The sequence below is a fragment of the Hoplias malabaricus genome, chromosome Y (genome assembly GCF_029633855.1).
Source record: "Hoplias malabaricus isolate fHopMal1 chromosome Y, fHopMal1.hap1, whole genome shotgun sequence".
Lineage (NCBI taxonomy): Eukaryota > Metazoa > Chordata > Actinopteri > Characiformes > Erythrinidae > Hoplias > Hoplias malabaricus.
In genome coordinates this window covers 24,795,790-24,816,744 of record NC_089820.1, presented here as the reverse complement: position 1 = coordinate 24,816,744, position 20,955 = coordinate 24,795,790, and the positions used below count along the sequence as shown (strand labels likewise).

Here is a 20,955-nt window from a genome sequence, read left to right as displayed (position 1 = left end):
CTTCTCATAGACAGTCACCCGGAGGAAACCCAGACAGACACAGGGAGAACACACCACACTCCTCAGAGACAGTCACCCGGAGGAAACCCACGCCGACACAGGGAGAACACACCACACGCCTCACAGACAGTCACCCGGAGGAAACCCACGCAGACACAGGGAGAACACACCACACTCCTCACAGACAGTGACCCGGAGGAAACCCACACAGACACAGGAAGAACACACCACACTCCTCACAGACAGTCACCCGGAAGAAACCCACGCCGACACAGGGAGAACACACCACACTCCTCACAGACCGTCACCCGGAGGGAACCCACGCAGACACAGGAAGAACACACGACACTCCTCACAGACAGTCACCCGGAAGAAACCCACGTGGACACAGAGAGAGAACACACTACACTCCTCATAGACAGTCACCCGGAGGAAACCCACGCAGACACAGGGAGAACACACCACCCTCCTCACAGACAGTCACCCGGAGTGAGAATCGAACCCACAACCTCCAGGTCCCTGGAGCTGTGACTGTGACACTAACCTGCTGCACCACCGTGCCGCCCACTTAAGCATTAATACACATAATTCATTCAGTTAATTATTCTTCAATTCATCTCTGTAACTGCTTCAGGGTCATGGTGGGCCACACACTAGAGGTGGGCGGATCAATCCAAATATCGATAATATCGATACCAACGCTGGTTTTGATATTGAGCAATACATGCTCAATGCATTTTATGCATCTGTGAGCTCACACTCGCTGTCCGCTGCATTGACTAAAACTGTCCAAATGTGTGTAGACCACTCTTATATTGAGTTGTTTTGTTGAATTGAAGTGCTACTTTAAGGGCATCACAGATGTTTAAATGTCCAAATTTTTATAATCTCTAAACAAACATGAGACGACGTAGAACACCATTCCTCAGCCTCAGATGAAGAGTAGATGATGCTGTGATGATGATTACGTGTACTGTACTACACGTAACAGTTAACACACTTATTTCATTATCTGTAACCCTTATCAAGTTCAGGGTCACGGTGGGTCCAGAGCCTACCTGGAATCATTGGGCGCAAGGTGGGAATACACGCTGGAGGGGGCACCTGTCCTTCACAGGGAGAACACACACATTCACTCACACACTCACACCTATGGACACTTTTGAGTCGCCAATCCACCTACCAACATTTGTTTTTTGGAGGAAACAGGAGCGCCCGGAGGAAACCCACGCCGACACAGGGAGAACACACCACACTTCTCATAGACAGTCACCCGGAGGAAACCCAGACAGACACAGGGAGAACACACCACACTCCTCACAGACAGTCACCCGGAGGAAACCCACGCCGACACAGGGAGAACACACCACACGCCTCACAGACAGTCACCCGGAGGAAACCCACGCAGACACAGGGAGAACACACCACACTCCTCACAGACAGTCACCCGGAGGAAACCCACACAGACACAGGGAGAACACACCACACTCCTCACAGACAGTCACCCGGAGGAAACCCACGCAGACACAGGGAGAACACACCACACTCCTCACAGACCGTCACCCGGAGGAAACCCACGCAGACACAGGAAGAACACACCACACTCCTCACAGACCGTCACCCGGAGGAAACCCACGCAGACACAGGAAGAACACACCACACTCCTCACAGACAGTCACCCGGAAGAAACCCACGTGGACAAAGAGAGAGAACACACCACACTCCTCACAGACAGTCACCCGGAGGAAACCCACGCAGACACAGGGAGAACACACCACACTCTTCACAGACAGTCACCCGGAGGAAACCCACGCAGACACAGGGAGAACACACCACCCTCCTCACAGACAGTCACCCGGAGGAAACCCACGCAGACACAGGGAGAACACACCACACTCCTCACAGACAGTCACCCGGAGTGAGACTCGAACCCACAACCTCCAGGTCCCTGGAGCTGTGACTGTGACACTAACCTGCTGCACCACCGTGCCGCCCACTTAAGCATTAATACACATAATTCATTCAGTTAATTATTCTTCAATTCATCTCTGTAACTGCTTCAGGGTCATGGTGGGCCACACACTAGAGGTGGGCGGATCAATCCAAATATCGATAATATCGATACCAACGCTGGTTTTGATATTGAGCAATACTCGTGTAAAAAGATGGATACTCAAGTTTTTATTCTCTCTCTCTCGCGTGCCTGCTCTCACTGACTGCTGCACACGCGGATTCATCAAAGTCTAATCTCTGTGTGTAAGAGTAGCACTTTTTTCAAAGGCAGGGCAGCTACTGAGCGTCAGGTGATGTGCACTGAAACCCAAAAATGTGAACATGACACTGTTCTAAAATAAAAACCTCTAATCCTTTGTTCTCAACAGGGGGAATCCATTCTTTCTTTATTTATACTTTCTTTATTTAATTTTCACTTATTGTTTTTATTTTGTTTAAAGCCAGAAGTGCACTGAAGGGAAGAAATTCCTTATTTTTTATTGTTTTTCCTAAGAAACATTCTATTTGAAAAAAGAAAGAAAGAAAGAAAGAAAGAAAGAAAAAGTCCCGGTATCGCCCACCTCTACCACACACACATATTCACTCACAGCTGTGGACAGTTTCACACACTCTCCCAGTCACACACACACTCACACCTGTGAAAGTTCTACACACTCTCCCAGGCACACACACACTCACACCTGTGAAAGTTCTACACACTCTCCCAGGCACACACACACTCACACCTGTGAAAGTTCTACACACTCTCCCAGGCACACACACACTCACACCTGTGAAAAGTTCTACACACTCACCCAGTCACACACACACACTCACACCTGTGAAAAGTTCTACACACTCACCCGGTCACACACACACACACACACACACACTCACACCTGTGAAAAGTTCTACACACTCACCCAGTCACACACACACACACACACACACACTCACACCTGTGAAAAGTTCTACACACTCACCCAGTCACACACACACACACACACTCACACCTGTGAAAAGTTCTACACACTCACCCGGTCACTCACACACACACACACACACACACACACACTCACACCTGTGAAAAGTTCTACACACTCACCCAGTCACACACACACACACACACACACTCACACCTGTGAAAAGTTCTACACACTCACCCGGTCTCACACACACACTCACACCTGTGAAAAGTTCTACACACTCACCCAGTCACACACACACACACACACACACACTCACACCTGTGAAAAGTTCTGCACACTCACCCAGTCACACACACACACACACACTCACACCTGTGAAAAGTTCTACACACTCACCCAGTCACACACACACACACACACACACCTGTGAAAAGTTCTACACACTCACCCGGTCACACACACACACTCACACCTGTGAAAAGTTCTACACACTCACCCAGTCACACACACTCACACCTGTGAAAAGTTCTACACACTCACCTGGTCTAATACTCTTCATTTTAAATGAGCAGATGTCCATAATATTTTGGCTATTTACGGATGTAGGGCACCCTACACGCTTCTGAAGCTAGATTTGAACCCTGCATCATCATTTCCCACAAAATCCACATTCAACACTGATGAGAGCGCGCCCTCTGGCGGCCTGTTTAATTTTAACCTAGTGCACGTTTTTTTTTTTATTATTATTTTTTTTTTTATTTTGCTATATCTCAAGCTTTTATAGAATTATAACATTTATGATTCTGTATCAGAACAGTGCCTTGTGTTCAGTATGGACTTGTGCCAACATCCAAGATGTTTATTTTTTAATATTAATGAGTAGCCCTGAGAGCAAGAAGATGGCGGACCACTGTTGTCCCACTGAGGGCAAAGTTGGAGGTCCACTAGTGTTTTACACAGCGTTTTCTGAGCGGACCGCTGCTGATTAAACAGAATTTTAGACAAAATGCCACATTTTAGCACTTTTCCATTCACGGTCCAATTTACATTTTTTTCCCTTCATTGGGGGCTTTTTGTTATTCTTTAAAAATAAGATTAGTAAATCATTTTAATCAGCACAGTGTCAACATTTTTATCATTTAATCATTTTATATCAGGCTCATACCCATTATTATATCTCTCAGAGTTGTTGGTAATATTTGTATTAGTGTGTTTTCCAGAATAAAAGTCTCTGTGAATGTTAAATCTGTGTGAGGAGATTATAAATGAGTTATATCCTGTACAGGACAGTAATCTGAGTGCTCCGAAGGTGGACCAGCAGTGGGCTACAGTCAGCTTTTTTATGCCAGTGGACCGATATGTGCTCGCTGTCCCGGATGTAGCTCCATCACTTCATAGGTGCTTTCATCCGATAGATTTCCTGTGAAACTCAGCTTAGAAAAAAGTGCATGAGAAATGTTCTGTTGGAAAATGAAATGAAATGAAAGAACGAGTCTTCAAGCGGTTCTTTTCATTAGCATTTATTGTCCTCTGTGAACTGACCCCAGTAAAATACATGCAAAATTAGGTTGGAATAAGCTGAGCGTGCAAAACATTCAGGAAACCTGCTTTTTTCCCCCCAGAAGTGTGCAATTTATGACGTGTAATACCTTTAAACCTATTGTACTCTGCTCAGTTCAGACTGAAAATGTGGAAAAGACAATTGACACATGAATATGGAAGTCAGGAAGTGAGACATAAGTATTTAAACAAAGACACACAGAATAGCACCCCTTGTGGCGCAGTTCCAAATTGGGAGAGAAGGCTGGTTTACACTTCTGTGTAGATCCACATAAACATACGGGTAAGCACAGCATGCAAAAGGTTACAAATACAAACATGGTGTACACCTCCAGAACCACAGCTACTTATCGTATGTATTCCCAGATCCCACAGTCATGAACACAAGACTCAAATAATAATCAACCTGTACAAACGGAAGAGATATGGTGTAATACAACTAGTGTTGTCCTGCTTCAAATCGTCCATTGACTTTAATCATCCATATAGTTACCACTAGCACGCGCTCACATTACGCTAAAGTATGTTAAAGATTCCGAAGCTCAATTCTGCATGTGAAGCCCACATCACAATGTTAAAAACTTTGCTTAGCTGAAGCGTAAACCAGCCTTGAGTATGTGAGAAATAGCGTCCCTTGTGGAGAAGTTCTTAATTCTGTGTATGTGACGAATAGCGCCCCTTGTGGAGAAGTTCCTAATTCTGTGTATGTGAGAAATATCGCCCCTTATGGGCCAGTTTACAAGCAAGAGTATACGACAAATAGCGTCCCCTGTGGGGCAATCATCGGATGGGTGTTTTCATATGAGATTCAATGATATTAGGTCAATGCCAAAACAGTAACTTTCCTGGAGAATGACAAATTGTTGTGAAAAGAGTTCAAATTATGCACAACAGTGAAAAACTAGGCCAGGGTGTGTTACGTGTTGGATGCTAGTTCACTGGTTAGCATTAAAACTAGCATGTCTCGCTGGGTGACCAGTACTAACTGGTACAAAACAGCTGCTTTAGTGTCTGAAGGCCTGTAATCAGTTTGTGGAGAGTGCTATGCTTTTAGGGCAGACATTTTATTCTTTCATTAAAATGGAGATCGTCAAAAGCCCATGTATTAGAACCACTTTATTGGCTACTGTGCTCGCACACAGAGGACCTTGTTGTCCGCATTTAACCCAATCCGTGCAGTGAAACACACATTTTACACACACTAGTGAACACTAGGCACCCAGGGAGCAGTTGGGGGTTAGGTGCCTTGCTCAAGGGCACTTCAGTAATGACATGCCGACTCTGGGGATCGAGCCAACCACCTTTCGGTTACAGGCGCAGTTCACTAACCACAAGGCCACTGCTGCCCCATGAAGGAGCACCCAGGAATGATTCCAAGAGTGGAAACAAGCAGCTGATTTCTCTCTCTTAGTGAGTTATAAATAATAGGTAATTTATCATCTCCATGATTATTTTTATTTACATATTACTTACTTATTAACCTTAGTTATTGCTAATAATTAAGCTAATTATGGCTGATTAAATAAGGCCCAAAGACAGACAGAGACAGCAGAATAAGCTTCTCAGTTCATTAGCAGTGTAAGAATATCGTTGAGTTAAAGCAAAGCAGTCTTTCTCCCTCCCCATTCATTTCAGTACACTGCTGTACATTTTAATTACACTAGGGGGTGCCCCAGGAGGATCTAATACCTGGCGCCCCCTCCAGGGTGAGTCCCTGCCTTGCTCCCAATAATTTCGGGTAGGCTCCGGACTCACCGCACCGCAACTCTAAATGGGATAAGAGCTTACAGACAATGACTGAACGAATAATGATCTAATATAAACTAATAATAAACTTAGATATACGTTTGAAAATCAATCAGCAACTAATGTATACTATTATTAGCATTAAATACTATGTATTTAAATACCTAAGTACGCAATTACTTAATACCTGTTATGTAAGTGTGCCGTCAAATTAATGAACAATCGATGATGTTAGTGATTAATTAATAACTATTTGTGACCCCTCAGGTAAAGTGTTAAAGGCCAAACCATTGATAACTAAGTCTTGTAGATTCATGACCGAGTTCAGTTCAACACAAACAAAGGAAGGTGTCCCAAATGTTTGACACGCTCAGTGTACGAGATTCTTTACTCTCCCCAAAACACATGCACGAGATATTTACACATCCATATCTGATCATTTACAAGTTCATTCCGAGAGAGGTGCACTAACACGGAGAATACTCAGCAGGATGGAGCAACAACCCGTCACTCTTTTCTGACAATCAATAAATAAATCAATCTGACAGTCAATCAATCAGTCAGTACATAAACAGTGTCTGTAATGCATTTGAGAATTCACTGTAAACTCCAGACCCTGCTATAAACAGAAGAACTACTACAACTGTGCGAGTGCAGTCCAGTGCTAGGCGTTACTTTAGATTTGTTTATTCGTTTGCTTGTTTGTCTGCTTTTTGGGGATTTGCATTCTCATATTTAGCTCTCAAAAAAAGGTGTCCTATGGAAAGACTCATGCTGTGATTGGATTCGGCTGATGACCGTAGTTTTAAATGATGGTCAAGTGCATCGTCTCTGTCGCATCAAACCCTCACCTCTCCAAAGGAGTGATTTTTAGTTTACAATGGATGTCAATGGAACCAGAAGTCATTCTGGAGGATTTCTATTTCTACCGTCAAATGTGAAATTTTAACAGATATTTAAGGGCAGCAAGCATCTGAATTCTGTTAAAAAAAAAACGAACAAGACATTATCGTTGAGAAAGTGACAGTGTTTGATACAAAGCAATGAGTCCAGCTGTAACTTCTCCTTAATTTTAACCCATCTATTTCACAGACAACTTCAGAGACTTTACATTAAAGGCCGATTGGAAACAGAGGATTCAGGAAAAATGATGGAAACACATGCATAGTTTTTGTTTTTGTTTTTCTCGTTTTTTTTTTGTTTTTTTTTGTCGTGAAAACTTGCAAAGAGTAAGTACAAATTCCGAGGTCATTCCATTGTGTACTGTGTGCTTTCCTTTAGTATTCACAGGTGTCTGGGCTGTAACTACAGGGTAAAGGCCAAGCGTCGGACGGACGGGTCTAGAGACATAGAGGAGGAGGAGGTCGTTACTCCGAAAGAGGAGCTACTGTGCAAGAGGCGCTGTGGAAATGAAAAATCTCCCCCTAGTGGACAACAGTCAAGACACTGAAACCTAGGAGGGGCCCATCACGCTTTACATGCAAATGTGAGGACACTGCTGTTTTAAAAAATAAATATATAGTATTCCGTACCTTTTTGAGAATATAGTTGTAATAGATTTTGGAGAATAATGTCAGACTATAGACTGAGCAAGAGAAAAATACTCATAATATTTCGATAATAAAGTCAATGTTACAAGAAAAAGCTGTAATTTTTGGAAAATACTGTAAAATTACGAGGGGAATATTCAGAACGTATTCTCATAAATTTACTGCTTACTTTTACCACATTTCTCTCGTAATAATATTGACATAATTCTTAAAATATCACAACTCCATTCTCAACCAATAATTAATTATAAACCATTCTTTTCCAAAAATAAATTCATAAATCAAATGTAGAGTTGTGCACAATACAGAGATGAGAAAGAGCACAAAGACACACAGTGTGAAAGTGTGCACTGAGTAGAAAAGTGGCGATGATAGAAAATGCCGAACTCAATTCTAGCAGCAAAGCTTTGTGAAGAGCTGAAGAAACACATTCTCAGAATCTTAGAAACTCTTTTAGATATGTACAGGACATCCACAGACAGTAAACAGTTACACCCTGAAGATCCACACCATGTGGCTGCAGTAAACAATGTTCAGTCACGTCCATTTAACCAGCAGTACCCGTCCCGGCGGCGTAAACCCAGGGCTTTCCCGGTGGGACCTGTTTTCTTATCTACAGAATTAGATTTGTGTCAGAAACACTGAGTGGAATTTTTAAGGGTCAACGTTGCAAACTGACATTAAAACGTGTGATTAGTTATTTTTCCAGAGAGAACTCTGGATTTGTCTTCTCTGTCACTGTCCGTTTACTTTGTTTCTTATTTATTTTACCATCAAGCTTTTGCTAAACTGTCTCCTCAATTATTAGTCATCATCAATCCCACCCTTCAGTGAGTCTCCCCCAGACACATAGTGCCACCAGCCCTGGGAGGGAAGTGGGTGTACGCCGTGTTCTTCTGAGACACACAATGCCAACCAACTGCTTCTTTTCAAACTGCTTCTAATAGCACACCACAGGACAGGAGAGGAGCTATTCCGGCTGATGGGTGCCCACACTAGCTAGGACTGTGCTGGGTGGACAAGGAGATGGTGGGTCCTCCTACTTAAGAGAGCGAGGCCAGTTCATCTCACTTTAACCAAACTTGGTAGAAATTAAAGTCTCTCTTTGGAGAACTGTCCCACTGAGGACACATCTTTCTGAGACTCCAGCCAAGACTTTGGATTTTAACTGAAAATTCAGTCAGCTTTAACCTTCACATTCATTCACAGCATCCAGCAGGTGCTTTAATCAGAACCACACTTATATTTTAAGCACATTACGGTAATAGGCTGACGTAGTGTTAGGAGTCTTGCCAATGACTCGTATAGGTGCCTAAAGAAACTGATTTGTGTGTGTGATGTGTGCTTCTGACACAAGTTTAATTCTTTACTATTCTATCACTAACAAGAAACAGACACATGTGCTCTATATATTACTTGTGTGTTTGTGTGTGTGTGAGTGTGTGTGTCTGTAAACAGCATGATTACAGGCTTTTGTGGTGTGTATAAGTTGAGGGCTCAAGTGAACAGGTGTGAACTGTGTGTATGACAACGTTGCAGAACCTGGATTTTAAGGAAGAGACTCTGCCAGGCAACGCATACATCATACCTGCCTTGCACGTTTAAAGGTGCAGTGTGTAAGATTGAGGGTGGGGGAGGTCCATTAACCCGAAATGGATTCATAAAAACAACAAACATAACACTAGGTCTGGAGATTTCCTCTCAGTTTTAACAGTGAAGTGGCAGCTTGTTAAGCGAAGGGTGAGGGAGGGGTATTCATTTGTTTGCAATCTACAACTTCACCACTAGGTCCCACTAAACTGTACACACCACACCTTTAAGTAATGAATGTAAAGGCGAAAGCCAGCATCAAGCCTCAGGTGTGTTGCCACAACGGTAAACAGAGACGTACAAATTCGACGCGGAGTGTCCAAGTGTAAACAGTTTTCATTCAGCAGTGACTTCATGAAAAAAAGAGTGCAATAATGCAAAGATGGGCCTTCAGCAACATCCACCATCAAAGCTATAGAAAGGAATCGAGGGAAAAAACTTCCTATGCTACAGCAACTGTGATCATATTGACACTGTTGGAACAAAGCCTTGTATCTCCAGATTTGATTTAGTGGTTTATTTCTCAGTAATAAAAACAAATCTCTGCCATTTAATTATTTGTGAGAATGTCACGCCCTTGTCCTGTCATGTCTGTTTCTGTTCCTGTCTCCACCCTAGTCCCGCCTTTGTTCCTCCTCCTCCTCGTCAGTGTCATTTGTAATCCTGCCCCCTCGTTATCTGTTCCAGGTGTCCCTTGTCTGTGTTATGTATTTAAGCTCCCATGTGTCACTTCCTGTTTGTCTCCGTCATTTCCACCGTTGTTGTTTTGCTCTCTCCATTCTCTGTTGTTTGATCCCGTTCCTCGTTTTGTCTTTGTTGGTCCTCTCTCCACTTTCAATGGTCTGTTTGTCTTGTCTGTTCCCCCTTTCAAGTCAGTTTGTGTCTCTTTCGTCTGTTTCCTTTTCCGTGCTCTGTTTGCCTCTGTTTCAGTTTAGCATCTTTAGCTCTTTCTGTCTAGGTCTCTGTTTAGTTCTCTTTGTCTAGGTTTGTTTTAGTTCTCTCCGTGTATTGTCTCTCTGTCTCAGTCTTTTTTTAAGTATTCTGTCTGTTAAACTAGTCTGTCTCTGTTTTGTTATTTATTGTTTAAATAAAAGCTGTGTTACAGCAAATGCGTCCGCCTCAGTCAGTCCGCCCCAAACCTGACAGAACTACAAAAATATCTTCTCCAAATACTCACCATCCTTTATTTTAACCCAAGAAGAGTGCTGCCTGCCTTCTGCAGCTTTGGACAATACACTGCAATATTTATTGGAAACAATGGCACTGTTGTCTCTTAACCTTACCATGTTATTTTTAATATATTGACACCTTTATCTGTTAATAATACAATTATTAACAGAAAATTGTCCTTTGAAAATACTTGTTCTAAATGTTCATTAAAAATAGAATATTATTTTCTATTCCTTTAAATATCTTTGGAAATACAAGCTTTTGCTGTCACAGTGACAACAGAAATCAGTTAACTGTGTGAATCTCAGAAGCCTCACTTCTCCATGTACGGTGTAGTAAACAAGACAAGTCACGAATTAAGGCTTCCACTCAAACAGTGCACTAAATGTTAAAGGAGCAATCAGTCATTCCCCACAGTGACTCTTCTTCACTTTGTGAAATATCTGCTATACTGACACCCAGTGGCCAGGATGTATCAGAGGTTCTGCTATAGTAGCAGCCTCAACATGGGGAAAACCACACTATGAAGCATGAACTAGTTCAGTCAGTTCGTTATGATTCTGATGTCAGGTCACTCACCCCCGAGGACAGCTTCACACACACACCCATACCTGTGGACAATTTCACACACTTACACCTGTGCCACCCAGCCAATCCACCTACCAACATGTTGATGCATGAACTAATTGAGGAAACCGGAGTACCCGGAGGACACCCACACAGACACAGGGAAAACACACCACACTCCAGACAGTGACCCAAGGAGAGGATCCCACACAGGATCCCGAGACCCTGGAACTGTGTGGCAGTGACACACTCATGGGAGTTGTACTTTACGACGTAAATATTGCTACTTGTTGGTGGTGACTTATTGCTTCTTTAATGTTAACGATAGCCAATCAGAGATCAGATTATAGCCTTCAATATGGTGCCTGACGAATGCTGACTAAGCACACAATGATTCGTTTGACATATAGTGCACTATTTGGGCATAGAACCATGTTCACTACATAGGGAGTTGGGAACAATTTGGGTTTATTCTTTGAATACTCTGTGTGTTTTAAACCCAACATGTTCGTTCAGCTGTTTTAGATGGAAAAAAGCCATCGCTTGGCAGTGCCCATGAAAGACATGAGAGAATATGTAAACTTGAGTTTAGTGGAGGGAGGGAGTGATGGACGGATGGAGGTGGGGTTACAAAAATGACAAAAGGCCGAGAACTAGGATCAGGGTCGTCATCTAAGGCATGCAGAAAGACTCGCCACACGAGCCTTAATCGCTGGACACGTGGTTCTCGTTCAGAAGCGTGTGCCAGCGCTCGATCTTCTTGTCTTTGTTCTTCAGACACTCGTACCAGTGCTTCAGACGCTCCCCTTTGGCACTGATGCCCAGCTGGCATCCCCCTAAACATGTGGACAAACACATTAGCATTAGCCATCTGCCACCCATTCAATTTCAGTTAGTACTTTACCTTTAACAATGATGAATACTGTCTTTGATTAAGTAAAACGAATAGCGCCACTTGGGGAGCAGTTGCTAAACCTGAGTGAGTATGTAGAGTACCAGTCAAATGTTTGGACACTCCCACTTAGGGAGGGTTTCCTTTGTTTTGGACCATTTTCCACATGTTGTGAATGTACAGCATCAGTCAAAAGTTTGGACACATCTTCTCATTCAATGGTTTTTCTTTATTTTGTATTATTTTTTACGTTGTAAATGAATGTGGAAGACATTAAAACTTTAAAGGAGCACATGAAATTATGTAGTAAACAAATGTGTTAAACAAACCAGAATATGTTTTATAAAACCCCAATTCCAATGACGTTAGCACGTTGGCAAATATTCACTCATTTTAAATTTGAGGCCTGCAACACATTCCAAAAGAGTTGGGACAGGGGCATGTTTACCACTGTGTTACATCACCTTTTCTTTTAACAACACTCAATAAGTGTTTGGGAACTGAGGACACTAATTGTTGAAGCTCTTTAGGTGAAATTCTTCAGTTGCTCAACAGTCCGGAGTCTCCGTTGTCGTATTTTGCGCTTCATAATGTGCCACACATTTTCAATGGGAGCCAGGTGTGGACTGCAGGCAGGCCAGTCTAGTACCCGCACTCTTTTACTACGAAGGCATGATGATGTAACACATGCAGAATGTGGCTTGGCATTGTCTTGCTGAAATAAGCAGGTAACAATCCAGAGCCCATGTGGTAATATCCGTTACAGAATGATGTCGGTTTTTAATGCAGTGCCGCCTGAGGGATCAAAAGTCACGTGCGTTCAATGTTGGTTTTCGGCTTTGCAGTGATTTCTGCAGATTCTCTTAACCTTTTGATGATATTATGGACTGTAGATGATGAAATCCCTAAATTCCTTGCAATTGTACATTGAGGAACGTTGTTCTTAAACTGTTGGACGATTTGCTCATGCAGTGTTCACAAAGTGGTGAATCTCTATGGCATCAAAATATGTTCTAAAGTTCTAAGAACCAAAAAACACAATCCAATATTACATGGATTACATGGAATAACCAATGAATTACATTTTGTAATTGTCACGCCCTCGTCCTGTCATGTCTGTTTTCCCGGCCATATGCTCTCTCAGCACATGGCTCTGTTTGTTGTTGCCCTAGTCCTGCCTATGTTCCACCTCCTCGTCTGTGTCTCATTTGTTACCCTGCCCCCTCGTTATCTGTCTCAGGTGCGTCTCGTCTGTATTTTGTATTTAAGTCCCCTTCCCTCACTTCCTCTTGTCGGTCATTCGTTCTTGTACTGTTTCTAGTCTGTCATGTTATCAAGTCTGTCTGTCGCCGCTGATTCTCCGTCATTGTTTTCCATGTCGTCGTTTTGTTTCGTTTCCAAGTCTAGTCTGTCTCTGCTGTTCTTCATTTCGTTTCCTCCGTCTTGATTTGTTTTTCAGTCATAATGTTTCCTTTCTTTTGTAGTCCGTTTTGTATGGTTCCGTTTTGTTTAATTAAAAATTTGTTGTGTTTTAGCGTGTGCGTCCGCCTCCGTCAGTCCGCCCTCCGCGAGTCCCTGACAGTAATCGGAAAACTCTCATTAATATTGAAAGTTATAAAGATAGGTTTGTAATGAGAATATTTCTGTTTATAATCGTCTTTGCGTTATTATTTTTCGTTTTTATTTTCATTCCGCCTTTTCTCACTTCTCTCAGTCTCGCTTTCGCCTCCAGAAGTTTCTCACTTTTGACTTTTGATGAGGGTGGGGCGGGATCTAGACAGTCATTGGCTGCTGATGTTAAGCCCCGCCCACCCAGCCCATCCTGCAAATCCTAACCCTGATTGGAAAATGACTCTAAGCTTCTGTGATGAACTGTGCATTAATAAAAGACATAATCGTTAAAAATAGTTGATATGGCTTACCTGTGTTTACCGGTCGGTCATTTTCCAATCAGGGTAAGATTGGCGCGCTTTCAGGGTGTGCAGAATTGACTGGGTGGGCGGGACTTAACTTCAGCAGCCAATGACTATCTAGATAACCCCCCCATCCCTCCAACATCTAAATTCAAAAGCAAGAAACTTCTGGAGGCGAAAGCGAGACTGAGAAAAAGCGCAATGAAACCTACAACAGATTCTTCAAGAATATTAAACTCAAAATACTCTATTAAATACAGAAATATTCTGTTTACTAACCTGTTTTTATAACTCTGAATATTAATCAGAGTTTTTTCAATTATAAAATGACATTTATTGCTTATGGGTTCTAATTTTTTGGTTCTCAGAACTTTAGAATCTATTTTGACGCCATAAATCTCACCACATCCTTGCTTGTGAACGACTGAGCCCTTCGGGGATGCTCCCTTCATTCCCAATCATGACACTCACCTGTTTCCAATTCACCTGTTCACCTGTGGAATGTTCCAAACAGGTGTTTTTTGAGCATTTCTCAACTTTCCCAGTCTTTTGTTGCTCCTATACCAATTCTTTTGGAATGTGTTGCAGGCCTCAAATTCATGAGGTGTTAGAACACTGCTGTGAGGATTTGATTGCAGCCAGTACAGCATGTGAGGTCAGGTACTGATGGTGGATGATTCGTTCTAAATTTCAAACACCACTCCAATCACTACAGATTCAAAATCAATGTGATGTTCCACTGACCTATAAAATAAGGAGAATAAAGGCTGTTGTTGCTACCCTAGGCTCAGCACTGCAGAAACGGTACTATGTAACTTTTGGAGGCAGGCAGGAAAACACAGCTACAAACTTTTGAGCATTGATCAGGGCAACATTGGCTAGAGATGTTCAAATATTAAGTGGGAAGTTGAACACTGCATGGAGCAATGTCAATTCAGAGAATTCCACTGCTTTACAGCCTAATGCTGAGGGTCATGGGCAGCTGCTCCAAAGCATCCCCTTTTGAGTTCAGGCTTTAAGTTATTTCCACAATAGGGTGCACAATTGAATGCACTAATACCAAGCTGTAGCCATGTGATTCTGCCACATGAAAGCAATCTAAACGCCAAGGCCGACCAAGCGACTTGAGAAACAAGAGAGGAACAAGCTCCCGGCAACATTAGAAAAAATACCCCAGCTTTAACACTGGAGCATATTTACAGCACAGGCCTCGTCACTGAACTGTGAGGGTCACAAATACAACAACAACATAATCATTCATTAATTGTAATTGTGGCAAAATGTACAATTAATCGTGATATGGAGTCCAGCACTACTCATTACACATATTTATGCCGTACCTATATAATCATTGCATTTTCCAATATCATAATCCCACACTGAAATGTCCAGGGTCTTCTTTGCCAGTTCTGCATGTTTGATTTCATAACTGAACTCCTGCAAAAAAAAAAAAAAAAAAAAACACAGACAAAAATAATTACAGAAAAAAAACAAAGATCTATTAAAAGCATGATTTTGGTGAGACAGAGAGAGAGAGAGAGAGAGAGAGAGAGAGAGAGATGAGAGAGAGAGAGAGAGAGAGAGAGAGAGAGAGCGAGAGAGACAGAGAGAGAGAGAGAGACGAGAGAGAGAGAGAGAGAGACAGAGAGAGAGAGAGAGAGACAGAGAGAGAGACAGAGAGAGACAGAGAGAGAGACAGAGAGACAGAGAGAGAGAGAGAGAGAGAGAGGAGAGAGAGAGAGAGAGAGACAGAGAGAGGCATTATAATAATAAAAGAAGAGTAAATGCAGATCTGGAGGGTGTTTTGCTTTGGCTATGATGAGCCTCTCTGTCAGCTCTTACTTCATTAAACTCAGGGTTCAGGGTCTTCTATCTTAATCTGGGTTTTGTTCTTAGCTTTCTTCCCCATATCTGGCTTCAGGACTCTGTAACCATGCACAGGAAATATGGTAAAAAAATCAGTAACATTGTTGGTAGCTTCAGAAACATCCCACCTTTACATCTCACTTAATACTTATTCCAGTTAGTGGAACATCATCCCAACACTGTTGCATGTAAAAGCACTTATTTAGCCCCTAAACAAGGTCCAGCTGATTGAACAGAGCCAGGACTGATTAGGACCAAAGAGGAAGGAGAGGGAAGGTAAAGTCCATGACCCCACAATCCATCCAAAGTCCTATGCTCTCAGTGTTACTTCCAGCCCTGTTTAGCCCTTGTCTCTTGCTGTTTCGTTTTGTAGTAATGTCCGAAAACATAGACAACAACGAAAACCCATTCTCAGTGCAATCAGACAATCCCACAATGCCCTGCAATAAGTTGTGTATGACCCATGTACACTAATGGATACCCATTGTTTGTTAAAAACCCACATGAGGCTGTGTATGAAATCATTCACTACCCTCCTGAACTCTGTTCCCTATAATAATGCACTATATAGTGAGTGGTGTAGGGAATAGTGAATGGGGAGCCATTTCAGACACAGCATCTGGTTTGCTCTCCTGTTTACCTTTCCAAATCTTCCTGTAGATGTGCCTTTGGTTTTGCTTTGCTCCTTCTTAGAGCTCTTCTGGGAAAGACTGGCATTAGATGCTGGAACATCGCAGTGAGGATTTCATGGCAGTCACAAGGGCATTAGTGAGGTCAGGTACTGACGTTGGGTGATTAGTTCTGGATCAGAAACACCACGGCAACACATCCCACAGGTAATGGATGGTGCTCCATCTCTCCAGAGAGTGTAGGGTCACTGTTCATGGCTCCAGCGATTGAGGGACTTTGTGTACTTTGTTTTTGTTTGATTTTGTATATTTGACATTAAAATTGTGCTAGAATTTTAGGAAGAATGGACCAATTTGACCATAGAAACATTCCTGCTCCATTAACTCCCATTTAAAAGAGGAGCAGTACACACCAGGGAGTAGTTGTGGGTTTAGAGCTTTGCTCAGGGGCACCTCAGCCATGGATTGATGGACCGAGGGAGACCTTCACTCCCACCATCCCCAACTTTCTTGCTGATCATGGGGATTGAACCAATGACCTTTCAGTCGCCGTCTTCTCTAACCATTAGGCTACGGGCTGCCCAGCAATGTAAATAGTATGCATTATGGAATACACCCTAGAAAAAACTGTGGCTAAATCAACCTTATATTTCACACACACACACACACACACACACACATAAAAACCAAACTGATACACTGCCGAAGCTGTTCAGATTAACTCACAGTTTGACGAAGGGGTCGGAGTAGCCGTTAGCATCCATGGCGGCGAGGTGGACGCAGCGTATCACCCCCACGATCAGACGACTCAGCTGACTGTTATACATTAAAGATATTCGACCTCTCTCTTCCACCTCGGCTCCATCTTTACAAGACTGTACACACACACACACAAACAAAGGGCTACTTTCTTCTTCATACTTATATGATACATCAGTCTGAAGGCGGTCATCCAACTGAATACATTTTAAATGAAAATAGAATCATAACTAATATAATAATATTAGTTAGGGCCGGGCCACTCACACACTCACACCTGTGGACAGTTTTACACACTCACCCAGTCACTCACACACTCACATCTGTGGACAGTTTCACACACTCACCCAGTCACTCACACACTCACACCTGTGGACAGTTTCACACACTCACCCAGTCACTCACACACTCACATCTGTGGACAGTTTCACACACTCACCCAGTCACTCACACACTCACATCTGTGGACAGTTTCACACACTCACCCAGTCACTCACACACTCACACCTGTGGACAGTTTCAACACACTCACCCAGTCACTCACACACTCACACCTGTGGACAGTTTCACACACTCACCCAGTCACTCACACACTCACATCTGTGGACAGTTTCACACACTCACCCAGTCACTCACACACTCACATCTGTGGACAGTTTCACACACTCACCCAGTCACTCACACACTCACACCTGTGGACAGTTTCACACACTCACCCAGTCACTCACACACTCACATCTGTGGACAGTTTCACACACTCACCCAGTCACTCTCACACACACACACACACGCACACACACACCTGTGGACAGTGTCACACACTCACCCAGTCACTCTCACACACACTCCCACTCACACCTGTGGACAGTTTCATAATTCTGATTTCAATTTAAATAATGAATAATAATTAATAATAATATAATTAATAACTGAACTGTTATAAACCCATACCTCATCTTCATAAAGAGAAATTCCTCTCGCTCCTCCAGCTGTGGCTGTTCTCTTTGTCTACAGCAAAGAAAACCCATTATACACATACAGTTATTATACACAATCATCCGAGAGAGAGAGAGAGCGAGAGAGAGAGAGAGAGAGAGAGAGAACAAAGGTCAAGGGAGAAAGGTAGTTGGAAAAAGTGATGAAGACAGAAAGAGAGCAGGAGGCAAAATTGAAAGAACGGGGTGATTGCAAGAGAGAAAGTGAGACCGTGATTGGCAAAGAGAGAGAGAGAGAGAGAGAGAGAGAGAGAGAGAGAGAGAGAGAGAGAGAGAGAGAGAGAGAGAGATTTACAGAGACAGCAAGATGGAGAAGAAAGGGTAGAGGAAAGGCAAGAGGGGGAATGAGAGGGGTGGAAGATGTAGAGAGGAAAAGAAAGTGAGAGGGAGGGACAGAGAGGTAGAGAGTGAGAGATAGAGAGAATGAGAGACAAAGAGAGAGAAAGAGAGACTCACCGGCACCACTCTCTCAAGGCATACATTGAAATTCTTTTTCTGGTTGTTTTTAAGTTTTTTCAGAGCGATTCTGGTTTCCCCGATAAACTCATTGTGTCCAAACTTGTCCTCGTCACAAACAGAGATTCTGCAGATGAACACAACAGAGAAAACATCAACATGTGACACCCCCAGATCTTTTCCAGCTGCCAGTAACACAGTGGTTCTCAATCCGGGTCCTGCACTCTTCATTACCTTAAAGAAAACGAAAACTATATTATATGACGAAAAATATTCAATGGTGTTACTCCAGAAAACTCTGACATTGTGAGAGTGAACTGAAAGATCACAGAGTTGTGATATAATTCACAGCATCCTTCTTGCTCTCTAGTGTTCTGGGTTTAATAATCCAGAGAGTTCATTAGTGACGGACAGATGAAGCCTCATGAAGCCTTGAAACTTCCATCCCATTGGTTCAAAAACAGGTTCATTTCTCAAGGATTACATGTGCACACAAACCCCCTGCTGGTCAAAACCTTTATTGTCATTTCTGTCATTTCAGACATTTGTGATGGCCTCTTGCCGCAGTGTCAGCATGGGATTAATCACTGGCAATGACAGAAAAAATAACATTTAAATTTGATTTAGTGAGGATCATTCATTCATTCATTCATTCATCTATTCATTCTTTGTCTGTAAGTGCTTCTCCAGTTCAGTGTCGCGGTGGGTCCGGAGCCTACCTAGAATCACTGGGTGCAAAACAGGAACACACCCTGGTTGGTGCTCCAGTCCTTCGCAGGGCGACACACACTCACACATTCACTCACACACTCACACTCACACCTAGGGACACTTTTGAGTCACCAATCAAATCAAGTCAAATTTATTTGTATAGCGCTTTTTACAACGGATGTTGTCACAAAGCAGCTTCACAGAATATTGGTAGAGACAAAATTTTGACATGAAATGTAAAATTGTAAAGAATGTAAAAATCCCTTGGAGAGCAAGCCAAGGGCGACAGTGGCAAGGAAAAACTCCCTCCAAGCTGAGGAAGAAATCTTGGGAGGAACCAAGGTTCACACAGGGGGATCTATCTTCCTTTTCCACCAACCAAAACCCACGCAGACACAGGGAGAACACAGCACACTTCTCACAGACAGTCACCCAGAGGAAACCCACGCAGACACAAGGAAAACACACCACACTCCTCATAGAAAATCACCCGGAGTGGTTTTTGTTAATTGTCCTGTTCTGTTCAGTTCTGATGTAGTGAGTTGTTATTCAAAATGTCCCTCATGTGGTCACTTTTTACCTTTTTTTTTTGCTCTTCCATTTGTTATAGCTTTAATGCTATTTGTTTCTAGTCATGTGATTATATCAGGTCAGCTATTTGTTTTGCCAGAAAAGTTTTAGTGTTATTTCCATAGAGGTCTGCTCTCTATTGACTTACCCTTTCCCAACACTGTTTATGCCTTGGACATTATTGCTTGTAAGTGTTTATATCCATTTATATGTATTATGTTTTTTTTCAATTAGAATCTTTAGCTAAAATGTTTGCTAAGTTAATGGTTAGCTCCTGGTGTTGCTGACTCATGCTAATTCATGCTATGTCACACTAAAGGGCTATATCTGCTCGTATTTTATATTTTATCTTTATTGTCATTGTGAAATACCTTAAATTTTACAAATTGTGACTTGAAGAGAACAGACAACAGTCAAAGATCATCATATTACGCCAGCTTCTGCATTTCAAAACCTTTTTACATGGTACTGAGGAGGTAGGGGCGCACAAGTATCCCACAGCTAGCTTATTTAGGGTGCATATATGTATGCAAATTTTGTGGGGATCCATACATTCATTCATTCATTGTCTGTGACCGCTTTCCTGCGGTTGCGCTGGGTCCGGAGCCTAACAAATTAACAAACTGACACCAATCCAACACATCCCAAAGTTATTCTATTGAGAGCCATCACTCCAGACAATACACTGATGGAAATAAATCCCTCTGACAGACACTTGGCACAGTGTGTGGTGACAGTGCATCGATCCCGTCTCAAACCTGAGGGTCTTGCGCTGCATGTCATCCTCTGTGAGGCCGTGGTAAACCAGTGTCTCGTTCCAGGATGGATTCCTGGTGTTACGCAGGGTCTTCGTGCGCAACTTTGTTGACTGCAGTCAAAACAGAGACAGGCAAATGCACTTCAGGATCACAATAAAAAGAATGAAACACCATGTAAATTCTTCACATATACACTACCATTCATTCGTTTGTTCATTCATTCATTCATTCATTCATTCATTCATTCATTCATTTATTCATTCAGCTTCTGTACCCGCTTCATCCTGATTAGGGTCACAGTG

The 20,955-nt window shown here is 42.7% G+C and overlaps 1 protein-coding gene across 1 annotated transcript in view; it reads right to left on the bottom strand.

Annotated features, from left to right (window-relative positions):
- Positions 1 to 10,767: 10,767 nt before the first annotated feature.
- Positions 10,768 to 20,955, bottom strand: part of LOC136678836 (rabphilin-3A-like) — a 41,401-nt gene continuing 31,213 nt past the window's right edge. The window contains 8 exon segments of the mRNA XM_066656991.1: positions 10,768 to 11,940; positions 15,250 to 15,346; positions 15,752 to 15,778; positions 15,780 to 15,834; positions 17,131 to 17,279; positions 18,115 to 18,171; positions 18,615 to 18,741; positions 20,654 to 20,763. Of these exon segments, the coding sequence (XP_066513088.1) occupies positions 11,810 to 11,940; positions 15,250 to 15,346; positions 15,752 to 15,778; positions 15,780 to 15,834; positions 17,131 to 17,279; positions 18,115 to 18,171; positions 18,615 to 18,741; positions 20,654 to 20,763 (753 nt within the window). The 3' untranslated portion in view covers positions 10,768 to 11,809.